Consider the following 16,030-nt stretch of genomic DNA (forward strand, 5'->3'; position numbering starts at 1 on the left):
ATTTTGAAGGCATGCAAACCGTGATTTGGCCGGCGTAGGCAATTTCGGACCGATTTACTGGTCTGCAATCTTCGGCATCTATGTCTCGGTCACGATGTAGTCAGTTGTCTCTTGTGCGTCACAGCTAGAGTCAGTGATGTGTTGAGGCAGGTCATTCCATAATTTAATGGTCCTTGGGGAAAAAAAGAGTTCTTGAATGCAGTTGAGGCCGGATGTTTGTAGTATTATTGGTTATTGTTCCCCCTCTTGGATCTCTGCATTTTGGGCTGAAGATAGTCTGAAGCATCGATGTCAATTGTTTGAGTGATAATCCCTAACCACAACAGGTGTATAAACAGCCCACTCCATCGAGTGTCCCTTATAAGGTTGGCACTTCAGGTGTGGGCGTGCCTGTTTCTCCATTTCCGAAGGGGGTATAACTTCCAGTGTTGCTTCCGCCTGAGATTGTTATCTGGAGAAAAGAATGCGCTTATACAACTTTAGGGTATAATAGTAGCCATTTTGGATCTTTACTAATACTATATCCTTATACAACTTATCCAGTCACTCATATGCTGTAGAAAATATAATTTAAGTAAGAATATGTAAGTCGGATCCCCAAAGTATACTTTTGAAAAAATACAAAAATGAAATATATACCCAAATTTGGGAACAAATATATTTAACGGCATGTATATATTTACGATTTATGCAAACAAGTTAGGCACCATTCTATGATTTCAGGCGGTCACTCCTTCTACGTATCTTTAAGAATCTATCTGCGAAGTTTGTCGCATTGGACCAGTCGGTCACGATCTTGTCAAAAATTGGATCTAAGAAACCAGACTAGGGGAAAACAATTTCAATATCACGTTTCAAGGCCCGTGGGGCGCCCCCCCCCATCCCGCGCCATTTAGCCCGCCCACTACTCACCTGCCGCTAACTGTATGAATAACAAGCCGATAGAGGGCGCTGTCTATTGTTACTATTGGAAATGCACGTAAACATGCATGGCGACTCGCGACTTCCTCGATCACAATACAGATTTTTTAATATGCCAAAGTGGTAAGAAGTCAGTGTTTTTTCAGGAGATTTTAAATGATACCTGCTGTTAGTGTTATCTTTGTTTTTTTGTTCCAAGCGTATTTTAAGCCTCCTTTTTTGCCCATAGTGGTGCAACTGCAAAAGTAGCCCCATAAATGTGGCCTAGCTATTTACTGGACTGCCTCCGTAAACATAGGCCACACATCCACATGTACAAAAATCGTGTCGACTTTGCCAAATTTTGATTTTCACATTTAGGCTTAGTTTGTAGGTTTTTTTTGCTTTAGAAGCATACTCACCCTCTTTATAGGCTAATCAGAAAGTGCTGCCTTTTTCAGATGTATATTTTTCGTGAAATTTCCAGATTCATTTTTACACGTTTGTGTATCAAAATTTCAACATGAAATTTCACAAAAATTAGACATCTGAAAAAGGCAGCACTTTCTGACTAGCCTATAAAGAGGGTGAGTATGCTTCTAAAGCAAAAAAATCCTACAAACTAAGCCTAAATGTGAAAATCAAAATTTGGCAAAGTCAACACGATTTTTGTACATGTGGATGTTGTGCCCATTCTTGAAAATCACGCATTCTCGAGAATGGGCATGCACATTCTTGAGAATGTGCAACTGGATCCTTGCTCAATCTTGGCAAAAAATAACTCTTCCAGACTGAGCGCACATTCTTGAGAATGCGCAACAAGATAACGGTCTTGTCGATGCCTAGCCCCACTAGTGTGGCCGTCGGTATGCTGCGCTGAACCCAAGGTTCGTTTTTTTTTCGTGGCACGCATATGATACATGCAGGGACTTGTAACTTGTCTAGCCTAAACAAAGCACTTCCCAGACTAGTTCCCAGTCCTCCGTTATTACAAAACTTCCCATAGTGGACAGAAAAAAGCAATAATAACAGGATTAATTTGATTCAAATTATCGTAGTTATACGAGTACAGAAGCATAGCACATTTTCTTTCCTCTTTATATGAATTGTTTCCCTTTTAACCGCTATACAATTCATTTAACATAATTATGTCGTGCAATGTTTGTTAAGATTGGGTAAAATTCATAAATTGTGCACGTGATATTCCCACCCAATCTTAAGAATGAGCGCTCATTCTTAAGAACGCGTGCTCGTTCTTAAGAATGGGCGCTCATTCTTAAGAATGCGCGCCCATTCTCGAGAATGTGCATGCCCATTCTCGAGAATGCGTGATTTTCAAGAATGGGCACAACATGGATGTGTGGCCTATGTTTACGGAGGCAGTCCAGTAAATAGGCCACATTTATGGGGCTACTGCAAAAGCTGCACATCTCACAACTAGTCTCAACAAAAAACAACTTGCGTTTTTTCGGACAAACTCCTCAGTAGTAGTTTGGGGGGGGGGGGGGTGCGCATATCTAGGTTCCCCAATACCGATGTTCCCCAATACCAATGACATGTTAAATCCTTACCATATAACCCTAATCCTAAGGATTTCGGGGAACATCGGTATTGGGGAACATTAGTTATTGGGGAACATCGGGTAGACCCCGTTTGGGGAACCTAGCGTGTGGCCAGAAGAAAGAACAGCACAGCAATACAGTGGCCACACTAGTGGGACTAGTAGCAGTACTTTAGTTAGGCCTAGTCTGAGTAACTGGGACTCTACAAATCGCCTTCCGAATGTTAAAAAAAGGCGATTCGTAGAGTCCTATTTACTCGGACCAAGTTAGGCCTACTGAACAAAATTCATTGGTACTGGCAGAGTATATTTGACCGTGAACTGGTCCCCGATTTTACTGGCATGGCACTAAACATGCGCATTAAGTATTTTTTTTTGTTTGGGAAATTGTTATTGTCATGAATCTTTATCTTGTTCCAGACTTTCATTGTTGTTGTGACTTTGTATTCACGAGATGGGAATCAGAGGCTAATGCTACTTTGGACTTAAAACAAATCTATAACTTTCATTCTCAGTCATGGCCTAAATCATGAGAGTTATTATGATAGTCGGATGAGCTTACCAAAGAATGTGAAAGACCATAATGAGAATTTCCATTTATTTTTTTCTGCTGTCATTTTTCCAAGGTAAATGTATGCAGCATGGAAGGTACAACAGAAATGACTGAAGGGAATCAGCAAATGACTTGTGAAGAGACTACAGCTTCACAGGTTACACATATAGATGTAGACAATCCTCAAGATGAAGCACTTCATGTAGACTCTTCACCAAGCCGCAAAGATGAAAAAGAAATTTTGACAGATTCTGATAACAAGATTTCTGAAGAAGCCGGAAGTACTTCTGAACAATCTGAAAATCAATCCTCAGAACAGCAGCAACAGAGTAGCCCTTCAAGTAATATGGAAGCTTCCAAGTTGGGTTCTCCTGTTGAAAGGCCTGATGGTCTTGCAGACGGGAAAGAGGACTATACCATTACAGAAAAGGGTGTAATAGAACCTGAGGAGTCTGTCGCACAAGAAAGAACTTCTCAACAGCTCGGTGATGCTTCTCCTGATATAGAAAATGCTGACACATTGGTTGATGAAAACCAGGAGAAAAAGTTGACGGTCACATTAAATCTTGAAGCGGATGTTGTTGATGCTGACATTCAGGAGGATGTCAGTACCACAGATGACAAATCTCGACTCGACACCAATGATCAAGTTTTTCCAAAGGAAGTTGGCGACAGTGCTGTTGAAGGTTCCGAGAGCACCAGTCCACTGGTTGCTATTCCTCCATCAGAACTGAACGAAGCTAAAGAAGCAGGTTCTGTACCAGGAGTAGACAAGGTGCAGCCTCTTGTGTCAGATCCCACCCAAGAGTCGGACAGACGGATCAGCGTAACGGAAAGTGCTAAAGAACCAAGTGACTCAGTGACGCCCAGCAAGCCGGACACCCCTGAGACTGGGATCTCAATCAACACAAGAGGGGACCCAGGTCTCCAGTCCAGGCTGACAACTCCGCACCCTCCGAGCCGACCCTGGCTGGACAGGCCCCTGACTCAAGCGTCAAACAGCACAGAGTTTACATACGACGAGAAGAAAGACTTTAGGACTCCAGACTACGAGTACGCACAGACGCCGCTGTACTCGGTCCGGGGCGACTCGGCGCTGCGGCAGGAACGGAGGGCTTTAAGCAGAGGAGACAGCACCAAGAGCGTGACCTTTGCAGACGACCTCATGGGTAGGAGGAGTGCTAAAGCTCGTGGGGTAGAGGAGGAGGCAGAGGACGCATCTTCAGATGGAGAAAATGATGTAGGAACACCTGATGTGGAAAGAGAAGAAACTGAATCTGGGTTCAAAGATGAAGCAACAGAAGAGGTCAAAGGTGAAGATGTGACAGAAGAGAAAAAAGAGGTGTGTTGCTTTCAGATAAAATGTCGGTATTCTTTGAAACTTTTTAAAGATTGTTTTACTAGCCAAAATAAATTGATCTTGTCAATAAAGATTAACAGAGCTCACCTACCACCTACTGTTCTAAATCGTCCATCTTACTATCACTTTCGAGTTTTGTCAAAAGAATTTGTGAATTTTTTTTTACACAAAAAAAAAGACAAATAGGGACATCAGATTCAGGAACATTTTTAAGATGGTCAGAGAAGCTTGACGTATACTGGCATGCCTATGTCAGGCTAGATAATCCCCCTTTTACAAATTACAAATGTTGGTAAGTATCAATAATATCAAGGATGTTTTTTAGAAAAACATCTTAGAAATGTGGTTTCATTCTCAGAAATTGCTTTTTATTTATTGTTTGTGTATGTTCTTCTTAAAAATATTCATGACAATTGCCGTCACAGGAGACGGACAGTGGGGACCTCTTCCCAACGGCTGTCAGCGAGGAGAAGATTGAGGAGGCCAAACTCAAGAGGAAAGAGCGAGCGGCCAGCGATGCGGCACTCAAGGAGCAGCGCCTCGTGGGACTGTTTGGGGAACCGAGGCTTGAGGAAAGACGCTCCATGGAAGATGTGGTGGGCAGCAAAGCCAGGGAGCAGTGAGTCCGAATTTGTACTTTTCTTTCTTTTCTTTGCAGAGGGTGGATGTTTTTCGCCTTCAAGTTATAGACTTGATTTAACTTTGTAAAGAGTGAGATGTTAGAATACAGCACATCCGGACACCATGTATAGGATCTGCAACATGTCTAACGTCCTATTTTTTTTGCATTGACTGGGCCATGCAATCAAGGACAATAAATGGGCATTTCGAAAGAAAAGAAAGCGTTACAATATACAACATACTGAAAATATTGCGAAATTGATGTTGACCTCAACTTCCATTCATTTGATCACGCAGATAACAACTGGGTAAATTCAAACACGGGAGTCCGTGACCAGACAAGTCAGTGTTGGGTACCAAGACACTCACAGAAAAAGTGAACGTGGATTGGCAAGACTTACGCGCTCTATTGAGGGACCCAAAGCTCAAGACGGAATGCCGCAAGAAAATGAAATAACCAGTTCATCAATTCTTCCTCTCCATGGAGAGGAAAGATGAAGATCCCCTCTTTCATAAACCTTGGAATGCTTACGTCAAACGTGGCTGGTGAAATTTTGACAAAGGCTGTCCAAATATCTGAGCTATGGGACATCACTCCCCCTCTCCCCCCCCCCCCCCGGCCTTAGCGACACCTGTTGTGTCTTATCATAACCCCAAGTTTTCCTAAATTTTACCCTCCTGAATAATAATGATATCATAAGCCACTTTCATTAACTCTCCTGAGTTTTGAATAAATATTGTGACAATAACCATTCTTCTTCCAATAACCCTCTTCGGTTTGGGTCCTGTCCTGTCATCAACCGTTCTCACTTCCATGTTTCAATCACCCTTGACTCTTCCCCCATTTACCCTCTTCTGAAAAAGGTTGCGTCCTTATATTCGAGCTGTGCTACTCATCCCCCTTCCCCCTCCCCCCCCCCCCCCCGAGCCCTCTAGTGATGCACATGGTGTCACTTCTTGATCTGTTTTCACTTTCCCATTTCCAACCTCCCCAGTTTTGACAAAGGCTGCGTCCTCCTGTCTGAGCTACGCCACGGCCAGGCCGTAGTCTGCTTCGACAAGGCCATCAATCTCTGCCCTAGGGAGGTGCGCTACTACCTGATGCGGGCCGAGGCTTACCTCCAGATGTGCGACTTCCAGTCGGCCATCTTGAATTTCAAGAAGGCCTGCGTGTTGGCCCCGGACAATGACGCATATTACACACGCTTGGCGTTTGTCTACTATTTTCAGGTAGACAGCATTTTTTATACGCATTGGAAACCTTGACCACTTTGCAACTAATTGCTCCATCCTTGTGGTGTATTGTGTAAAGCCAAATAAAAACAGGTTGAAATTCATCAAATTTGGAGGTTGGAATAATTTGGACAGTGGACCAGTGTTAAGGGCTCCTTAAGCTAGGATAATTTAGTTGCTTCTCCCCAGCAGGATCTACTATTTATCATAATCAAATCTGAGTCTAAGGACAAATTTCTACTGAGCTATTGAGCACAAAAAGGTTTCCCCAGCACAGCTAATCCTGCAAACTTTCATGAGACTTTTGCTTTAATAGTATGTACATTTGCAGAGAAGAATTTTCTTTTCGGAGGCTCAAACAATTTTTTGATAAATTGGCCGAGATACCCCAAAATCTGAGTATTTTTCCACATTTTGTTTTGTGTTTGCAGGGGCAGACGTTGTTTGACCAGTGTCTGTTTGCCGAGGCTCTGGAGTCCTTCTCCCGTGCGTCTGAAATGAGACCTGAAGTCATCGGTTACCACACAAGAAGGTATGCTTCATAACCTGCACTCCTGCAGGGAACCAGCCTCGAGAACTGGTTTGGACTGGTTTAGGCTAGTTCAGACTGGATAGATCCACTTTTTCTAGTCTGCCTGGTTTCTTCTAAAATAGCATTCTGGCGCTTTACATCTTCATCGTACTTTTATTTGTACTCAAGCCACTGGGAATTATTACTCCTAGGGATGGAATTTAAAAACGTCTAAGCTCCTTAGAGTGTAAACAAATTCTTTCTGAAAATTGTCTGTGCATGCAAAAGGCTTTATACAAGAAACAGTTTTGTATCAAATGAAATTAAAATTTTCATGGCTACAAGTTTTCTCAAGGGCAGCTAGGGTCATGGGTCATTTTCTTTAGTTTCTGGCGGCGACAAGCCAATTTATCAGCTATCAGAGAGCCTATATATCTGATCAAGTTGTAACTTTTGACAGTATAAATTTTGTTGAACATTTACCACTGATTACAGGTGTACCCTTTTGCATTGAACCTTGGTATGTGAATTGAATCCGTCTGATATTTAAAAACGGAGAGTAACGTTGGAAAACACTTTTGGAATTTTTGTGACAGCGTGGCGTGCCTAGCAGCCTTGCAGAGACACGGTGAGTGCCTGGCACTGGTCAACAAGCGGCTGGAAGTGGAACATAATAACCCAGACCTGTACATCATGAGGGCGCGTCTGCATGAACTCTTCAGGAATGTGAGTGACTATAAGGGGGCTGTGACATTAGGGAGACATGAAAATGTCTCCCTAATGACAGATGTCTCCCACCGTTCGAAGAAATTACGATACCGTGTCTCCTTATTACTTTTACACGTATAATAATAATAATAATAATAACATTAGATTCAGTGTATCATGTTTAATATTCAATTATGCAAATCCCCTTTGCCCTTCCCAGAGATCCCTGTGCTACTATGACCTGAAGGACGCCATTGCCCTGGACCCAGGCCGGGCTGAGGCTAGCGCCCTCATGAGACAGCTAGAGGCCAAGGCAGAGGACAGCCGTGCACACGCCGTGCGTCTGCAGCTTCAAGGCAAACTGAAGGAGGCCATGCACAAGATCACGAACGCGGTGGAAACCAACCCGGCAGTGGCTGACTACCACTTGCTCAGGTGAGAAGATATTTTCTGAAGGAGTTCGTCTTTATGAACTCTCTGTGTATTACGGTTGTCACACGGAGAGATACGAAGGACATTTGGATGCCGTACCTGAGCAGGTTCAATCTCAAACCGTAGTTTGACTCGCTTCACTAAAACTCGTGTTTTTTTTCTACCAAAGTTCAACTTGTCTGCTTGACTATGCAGGACCAGCCTACCGAAGTGGGTTGCATCACTGGTTACCTAAAGCTGTTTGCATCCTTATTCACAGCGGGGTGCCAAGACCAAAAAGATTTGTGATGAGACTTTGACCATTGTTTGAGTGGAGATATTCACACATTCATAAGTTATGTCACAAATCAACCGCTAGTGAGCCAATGGTCCTCTGTCCAAGATCCAAGAACTTTTTGTTCTAGTGGGGAGAAGAAAACTCCAGACGTTTAATCCAGAGAAAAACCCTGAAAATAAAAAAAAACAAGTCCGCATGACAGTCTTAATTGGGATTCACACCTGGGCCGCAGAAGTGGAAGGCTAGAAAAGTATCGCCATCCCGACCTGACTCGCAAACAATTGATTCAAACAATTAAGATTCACATTGTCAACTATTTCTTTCCACTTCACAGGGGTGCCCTCCATCGCCGTCTCCACGACTATAATGCCGCCATCGACGACTTCCTTCTTGCCCTGGACAAGACTGACCACAACGAGCAGAACCGTGTCTATCTGGAAGCCCAGCGACAGCTCTTGCTGACGTACAACGACTTTGCCGTGGAATGCTTCCTCGGGGGACACTTCGAGGAGGCCATCATCCTGCTGAACAAGGCCATCAAGGGGGAGAAGAGAGAAAAGGGACTGTACATCAACCGAGGAGGTGGGGCTTCTTGAAAGGGGCGGGTTTTAATCTCAGTGGGCAGGGGCTTAATCTGATGGGGAGGGGCCTAATCTTAGGGGGTGGGGCCATCATCCTGCTGAACAAGGCCATCAAGGGGGAGAAGAGAGAAAAGGGACTGTACATCAACCGAGGAGGTGGGGCTTCTTGAAAGGGGCGGGTTTTAATCTCAGTGGGCAGGGGCTTAATCTGATGGGGAGGGGCCTAATCTTAGGGGGTGGGGCCATCATCCTGCTGAACAAGGCCATCAAGGGGAGAAGAGAGAAAAGGGACTGTACATCAACCGAGGAGGTGGGGCTTCTTGAAAGGGGCGGGTTTTAATCGCAGCGGGCAGGGGCTTAATCTGACAGGGAGGGGCCTAATCTTAGGGGGTGGAGCCTAACCTCAGGCTGCTAGGCCTTACCTAAGGGGCTAGGGCGTAAAGAGAGCATACTGAAAAGCACAGATCAAATCTTTATACATTGAGTAGAACTAGGGGAGGTGAGGCATCTCAAAAGGAGCAGGGCTATCATGGGGGTTACTAAGCAGAGAATATCAAAAAGCAAAGCAAACCTATGAAGAAGAAAGAATCAAAGCAGTTGTACATGAGCAGAGGAGGTAGGGGCTCTTAAAGGGGGTGGGGCCTTATTTCGAGGGTTGGGGCCTGGTCTCAGGGGTCGGACCTAATCTAACGAGTGGGGGGGGGGGGGTTTAAGTTCAAATTGATTCAGTCATCCCTTTCAAAATCCCTTTGTAATCTTTCCATTACATCAACAGACTGTTTCTTCCGTTTGAATGAGCTTCACTTCGCCCTTGCTGACTACCACCAAGCCTTGGAGCTGGACAACACAGACTGGACTATCCGGTCCCGCATCGCCTCCATTCACAGCGAGTTTGGCCTGATGGACTACGAGGAGCACAGCTACAAAGAGGCCGAGGCTCGCTTCACTGTGGCCATCCAACACAACCCTAGGGTGGGATCGTACTTCATCAGCAGGGCTAAAGTCCGCTTCATGCTGGAGGTAAAACATATGGTCTTAAAGACAGATGGAGTTGTGGCAAGTCCTCGCAAGTCCTCACAAGTCCTCACAAGTCCTTACAAGTCCTCACAAGTCCATCACAAGTCCTCACAAGTCCTCACAAGTCCTCACAAGTCCATCACAAGTCCTCACAAGTCCTCACAAGTCCATCACAAGTCCTCACAAGTCCTCACAAGTCCTCACAGGTCCTCACAAGTCCTCACAAGTCCTCACAAGTCCTCACAAGTCCTCACAAGTCCTCACAAGTCTGCAGCAGTATTGTAGTCGAGTCCATCGCAATTCCACCACAAGTCCTCACAGTCCTCACAAATAATTAAAAAAAATATAATACAAATTGAAAGGTACTTTTGCTTGATTTAAGATAAAACTTCCAGCATTATAGACCTTTATCATGCTGCCACCATTTCAGTCATGTTCCCTGTGTCCAATTACTGTAATGAATGATAAGTTTGTTTGTGCAAAAAGGAACCGGACTATTTTTCCTTCCAGTCTCGCTTTGGTTACATTGATTTGAATGGGAAAAAAATCAAGATGGCCGCAACATGATAATGGTCTATAATGCCTCAGTGCAATTTTCATGGCCTTTCAATGTACTTTTTTTGTTAAGAACCACGGGGGCGCCAGACACGATCTCCTGGTCACCCTCCACATTGAGCCCAACAACGAGGAGATCCTCTCCCTCTTGCCCCGCCTCTTCCCCGGCAAGCCAATCAGTGACATCATGAAGAGCAAAGCGGCAAGACAGGCCAAGGCCGAGGTGGAGAACGCAGTGGTCACAGCGTCACCGGTCCGCCTGCCTACTTTGAATGGGTAAGCTGCGTACTGTGCGGGGGCAAGTTTAAGGGGAGTGATTGGGATGACTGACTACCCACAGGGGGTGTCATGCAACCCTGGTTCTATGTCAGGCATTCTGGCAAAAATGAGACGAAACTGGGCACAGGCCAGAGTGGAGAAAAATGCCAAAAACTGAATCGGGATGATTTTTCTGCGATTTTAAAAATTGATTGATATTTGTAAGCTTTTGTATATTTACTGCACGTTTAAAAGACAGAGTATAAAAGATGTGGAATAAAAGAGTTTTTAGTGAAAAATAAGTGGCATCGTTTATTTTCCTGAATACAAAACTCAAAACCTTATGGGACTTTTTTCAGTATTATACTTTCTTGGCATGTCTACAAATGTGAACTTTACTCAGCCATAACTTGTCAACAGCATGTCCAATTGAAGTAAAACAAACCGTATTGCAAGGAAAACTTTTAGTCTCATTTCTATCTTTGTTAGTGCTATACAAAGTTGTAAAGGGAAATCTTGTACTTGAAAGAAAGCAGGCTCTACCACGGATGAATACATCTGAGAGACGGCACATTTTTGGGGGTCATTTCTGTCAGTCTAAGCTGAGCAAAAGGTTAACCTTTCCATTTTCTTTTCACATATGATTTATTCAGATCAAATTAAATTCTGGGGTTTTTTTCTGTCCACAGGGATGCAGCAAGCAAGGAGGAACAGCCAAGCAGCCCATCACAGGCTAAAGCCCAAGCAGGGGCTGCTGCCAAGCAGGTGACCTTTGCATTAGCCGCTGCCACTCCCCTGGTTCGGTGGTGCCGGACCTGAAAGCGTGCATGGACGAAATCAGCTTCAACACGGTCTTGGCAAAGAAGAAGAAAAAGGTGAACATGTTTTCCCTGTCACTATTTCTTCATTGTGTATGAAGAAATAGTGACTTGGCGTTGTATGGGCGTCGAGCGTTGGTCCGGGAGGATGCCAGATCATGCTCATGAGATGCCAATGTAGGGAAAGCTCCCGAACGGCCGTGGGACGAAGCGTTGGCTATTTGCAACGACCCTCCTTATGAGGAAGGGCAACATCCAGTTTAAAATTTATGTCTCACCTTTACAAATTGGTACATAAGATTCCAATGAGCTAATCCAGCAAGCTTGTTAGTCTATGGTTGAGGTTTTGGCACTAGTGAGCCGAAGGGTATGGGTTTGAGTTCATCCTGAATTTTTCTCTTAGGCGAGCCCTCAAATTAGAATCCCTCCCTGGACCGTTCGGGGTTGAGCCCGCCCAGTATGTTGAAGGGATTGGGACCTTGCATGGAACCGATCGGCCTGGATTAACTCCACCAGGCTTCTGCACCATGGCTCTGGCTCATCACAAAGGAACCAATTTGCGACGCACTAATCCTCCAGTAGGCAACAATGACTGTGATGAGATTCATAGAAGTTGCCCCTGGTAATCCCAGCGGGCCGAATAATCCTCCAACAATGGCCAGACTTCAATTTATGTTGCCTATTGTGAAACCCTGAGTCACCAGTTTGGACCGATTGGGGCGTCACGCTTCAGTGACCGGGTGGCTTCTGGCTTCGTACCGATTGGGGTGAAAGAAATTAGCATACCGGACCCGGTACCCGAACGGTCTGTTATCTGATGGCTCGCCTTAGCTCTTGGATTGCACTAAGCAGTAATACTTTATTCTTTTTTATTTTACAGATCTCTTCCAATGTGAAAGGCCTCCTTCATGACAGACAAACTCTGTGGGTCGACGCCCCGAAACTTTGCCCCCAGCCACCAGCCCGCCCCTATGCCGTCCGAGGAGGGACTTTAAACAAGAACCAGTCTAATATAGATCCTGCTATGGGGTGGCGGTCGTTCAGTGTGGGTGTTGGCCTGAAGTAGTCCAATGCATGCATTTCAGCCACAGCCTTTTTGTGCGACCATATGCAGCCACACCCAACAGTATTTAAACAACCAACCATGGTGTTACAGCAACCATAACGCCATGCCCAATTATGGTGCCACACCCACCATGGTTGCGCATGCGCCACACCTACCATGGTGTCACACCAACCACATTGCCATGCCCATAGTGCGACGCCGAACAATAATACCCCACCCAACCATGGGGTCATTCCTAAACATGGTGCCACATCCAACCATGGGGCCATATTCAACCATGGGGTCATCCCTAACCATGGGGTTATCCCAACCATGGTACCACATCCAACCATGGTGTCTTATCCAACCATGGTGCCACATACAACCATGGTGCCACATACAACCATGGTGCCACGTACATCCAACCATGGTGCCACATCCAACCATGGTGCCATATCCATGCCATTGTACCACATCCAACCATGGTGCCACATCCAACCATGGTGCCACATCCAACCATGGTGCTGCATCCAACCATGGTGCCACATCCAACCATGGTGCCACATCCAACCATGGGTGCCATATCCAACCATGGTGCCATATCAAACCATTGCCCCACACCTACCATGATGCCATTCATAGTGCCATCACAGCCACAGTGCCAGCCGGACCATGGTACCATGCTCAAGTAAAGTTCCTACAACATCTTTAGTCCACATCTCACGTTTCTGTGGTTGCCATGTCTAATGTGAATACCCACCCACGAAGGCTGTCCAAAGTTGCCACGTCCACCAAAGCTGCCATACCCAAAGTTGCCACTGAGGTCCCCTCAGTCTTCAGTCCTTCATGGTCACGGTCCAAACACCCTCTTTGAGATGAGTGTCTTCAGAAATTGCTTTTCTTGTTGTCGTTGCAGTACATACTTGAGTTGCCAATCCCAACTGTGTCCGCGGCCCCCATCACCAAGCCACATTCCTTCCATTCTTGCAACTTAACTTGTGCCACAGCGTTTGGCCAGCAACCCAGTACTGATAAACAGGGTGCATGCAGTTGGGGGTACAACGTACCTGTCAATTTTAATTTAATGTATTGTTTTGCTGCTCCCAGAAGCCAGCCTAGTGTCATAAAACGGGAGTCTCATATAGCGCACAGGTAAATGAAGTTTACGAGAAATATGAGACCCATTATGTAGCACCTTATTAAGGGTTTACAAGGTGCTGCGGTGCATATTGCAGCCACTGCCAGAAACACCGGGGCAAACCCCTTCTCTTGGCGATAAGTGTTACTGGGTTCTTTAACGTGCATTACACAACACACGGGACCTACGGCTTTATGTCCCATCCGATGGACAAAGCAATAATGGTAAAGTGCCTTGCTAAAAAACACATACACCATGTTCCCTGTCAGGATTCGAACCCATGTACCACGGCACATGAGTCGAACACTGTAACCATTGGACCACAGCACCCCAACCCACAACATTTTTGTACCTGTCTCACTACCCGAGTGTCAGTAGCCTTGCCTAGGTTTGTTTTCTAACTCTTGCAGTCCTGCGTGTTTACCAAATACTTGTTGACTTAAATATATCTACCAGAAAGAAAGCACCCGAGTACAAACACCTTTTTCCAAAGTGGGAGACTGCCAACATAGGGCTACCTAAGATTGGGCAAGACAAGTACGCTTTTCGTGCGGGTTCGATGTCCTGCTCAATAGATTAAAAAATTAAAAGAAAATGAGTCTGATTTTTTGGAGTTGCTGAAATCGATTTTAATATTCAATTGATTTTATATAATTGTATCATAAATTCTTTAAAGTTGCAAACCCACATTTGAATAAGCGAAAAAAATATATGTACCAAGTAAGCTATATTATTGGACCATTAACCCATTATTCCCTGAACCGCCCCAAAGCGTCCTGCCTGTTACTCCTTGTACCGCCCAAAACCGCCCAAGCACTCGTGGTTTGATGGATACATCAAGGAGTAGATAAAGTGTAAACAACTAAAGGGTTAAAGAAGTGTTCATCATGTGCTTAACCCTAACTCCTTAGGGTGATTTACTAGGAACCTTCCTTATCCTTTCTCTACGCCTTGAGCATCTAATCAAGATGGATTTGGCGCATTATAAATGCTCTTTATTATTATTATCCTTGCAGATCACAACACCATATGGTAAACTGCACATAAACACTTGGATCTCATTTGTGGTATGCCTAATCCCACCTAAAGCACAGTCAGTTTTGTCAGTGCAGTACTTGTCCCAACAGATCCAAACAAACCCTAGTGTGGGAGATTGGCTAGTCGGGGATCGTTAGGATCAATGGTGTATTGATACTGCATATTCAGAAGCCAGCCAAAATAAATGAATTTAACGCAAGGAGATAAAAGTGAAAAAATGCTCCACTGAAAAATTAAACGAGTTGTATAAATACATGATTACTCAGACAATGCTTACGTAATAAATATCCTCTGTCAAAATATACAAATTGTTCTTATGCCTTTACACTGGTATTGCACAGTCAACAAGAAAACATTGTTTTCATCAGCACCAACAGTTCCGAACAGAACAAGTGAGTTTATAAATGTTAATTAAATCTTACGAATAAATGGTTAGTGTCACAAATAAGAGTTGTTAGTTTTACTTTGTGTTATCACCATAAACATTATCAACACATTTTGTACATAAAAGACATGTAAGATTGAAATTTAAATAAAATAATAACTTTGTAAGCAAAGAGCATTTATTTAGGTATTTTCATGTTGTTTACTTATAATAATATCAAGCATTTATAGAGCGCTCCTTTCACATAAGGTATCACAGCGCTTGTCTGACTTTGATTTCTTTGTCTTTAATAAGCTGCATAAAGAGTTTGTTCAAAATTTCATTATTCTTTTTTTTTGCATGAATTAAAAAAACGAAAGACAAATTTTATAGAGCCTTTTGTAATATTGAAAAAAAAAACCCAGCATTTTTACTTATTTCCCGCTACCAATACTATTGATGCTTGCATAGATAAAACCACAAGATGCATTTCCCATACATTTTTATAAAGTGGAAGACATGTTCTTAAATAAAGTGACAAAAATATAACTTTAGATTGAACAGATTAAGACCTTAATCATACCAAATTGCTCATGATGTATATTTGTGTAATGGTCGCCATGGAAACCCAATTTATTTCTTGCTCTTCCCTGCTCTTGCTAAAAGGCACGATTTAGTCATCAATCACCATGTGCACATCAGTTTCATGAGAAGACAACAAAAATGTTGTCTAAATATGATTGGGTGTTTACAGAAGAAAACAAGCAGTTGGCAATTCCTGCATTATCTAACTGTCAGTGGCAGTGCGTTTAATAAACCTGAAAATTCATTTTCAAACCTTATACATCCATCATTAATAATTGTCAAGAAGATTGCTGACAAGGAGTTTGAATCATTTCTAGTACGAAACATTAGGTTATTTGGCTCGGTCGCAGACACTGCAATTCTTTTCGTAAAGGGCCTGTCACATTATATGCGCTCTCACAGGAGACCTTACGGCGACCAATTTTTTTTCTCCTAAATTGAACAATCGCAGCGAGGACGCAATATAAATTATAAT

General features: G+C 43.8%; 1 protein-coding gene across 2 annotated transcripts; it reads left to right on the forward strand.

Annotated features, from left to right (window-relative positions):
• Positions 1–959: 959 nt before the first annotated feature.
• LOC119734321 lies at positions 960–15,365 on the forward strand. 2 transcript variants are annotated; one of them, XM_038207758.1, is made up of 12 exons: positions 960–1,044; positions 3,088–4,356; positions 4,800–4,993; positions 5,991–6,225; positions 6,660–6,760; positions 7,336–7,465; positions 7,668–7,882; positions 8,491–8,738; positions 9,513–9,757; positions 10,383–10,585; positions 11,257–11,442; positions 12,266–15,365. In XM_038207758.1, exons 2-11 carry the CDS (start codon positions 3,103–3,105, stop codon positions 11,384–11,386), a joined length of 2,955 nt encoding a protein of 984 aa, XP_038063686.1. In that variant the 5' UTR covers positions 960–1,044; positions 3,088–3,102; the 3' UTR covers positions 11,387–11,442; positions 12,266–15,365. The 2 variants fall into 2 exon arrangements, with proteins under 2 accessions (XP_038063686.1, XP_038063687.1); XM_038207759.1 differs by having other exon boundaries at positions 967–1,051.
• The last annotated feature ends 665 nt before the right edge of the window (positions 15,366–16,030 follow it).

The sequence above is a fragment of the Patiria miniata genome, unplaced genomic scaffold, assembly GCF_015706575.1.
Source record: "Patiria miniata isolate m_02_andy unplaced genomic scaffold, ASM1570657v1 HiC_scaffold_27, whole genome shotgun sequence".
NCBI classification, from domain to species: Eukaryota; Metazoa; Echinodermata; class Asteroidea; order Valvatida; family Asterinidae; genus Patiria; species Patiria miniata.

Coding starts and splice junctions, on each gene's coding strand:
- LOC119734321 (XM_038207758.1), top strand. CDS start 3,103: ATGGAAGGTACAACAGAAATGACTGAAGGGAATCAGCAAATGACTTGT. Junction 6,226..6,659: donor CGTTTGTCTACTATTTTCAG/GTAGACAGCATT, acceptor TTGTGTTTGCAG/GGGCAGACGTTGTTTGACCA. Junction 6,761..7,335: donor ATCGGTTACCACACAAGAAG/GTATGCTTCATA, acceptor TTTTTGTGACAG/CGTGGCGTGCCTAGCAGCCT.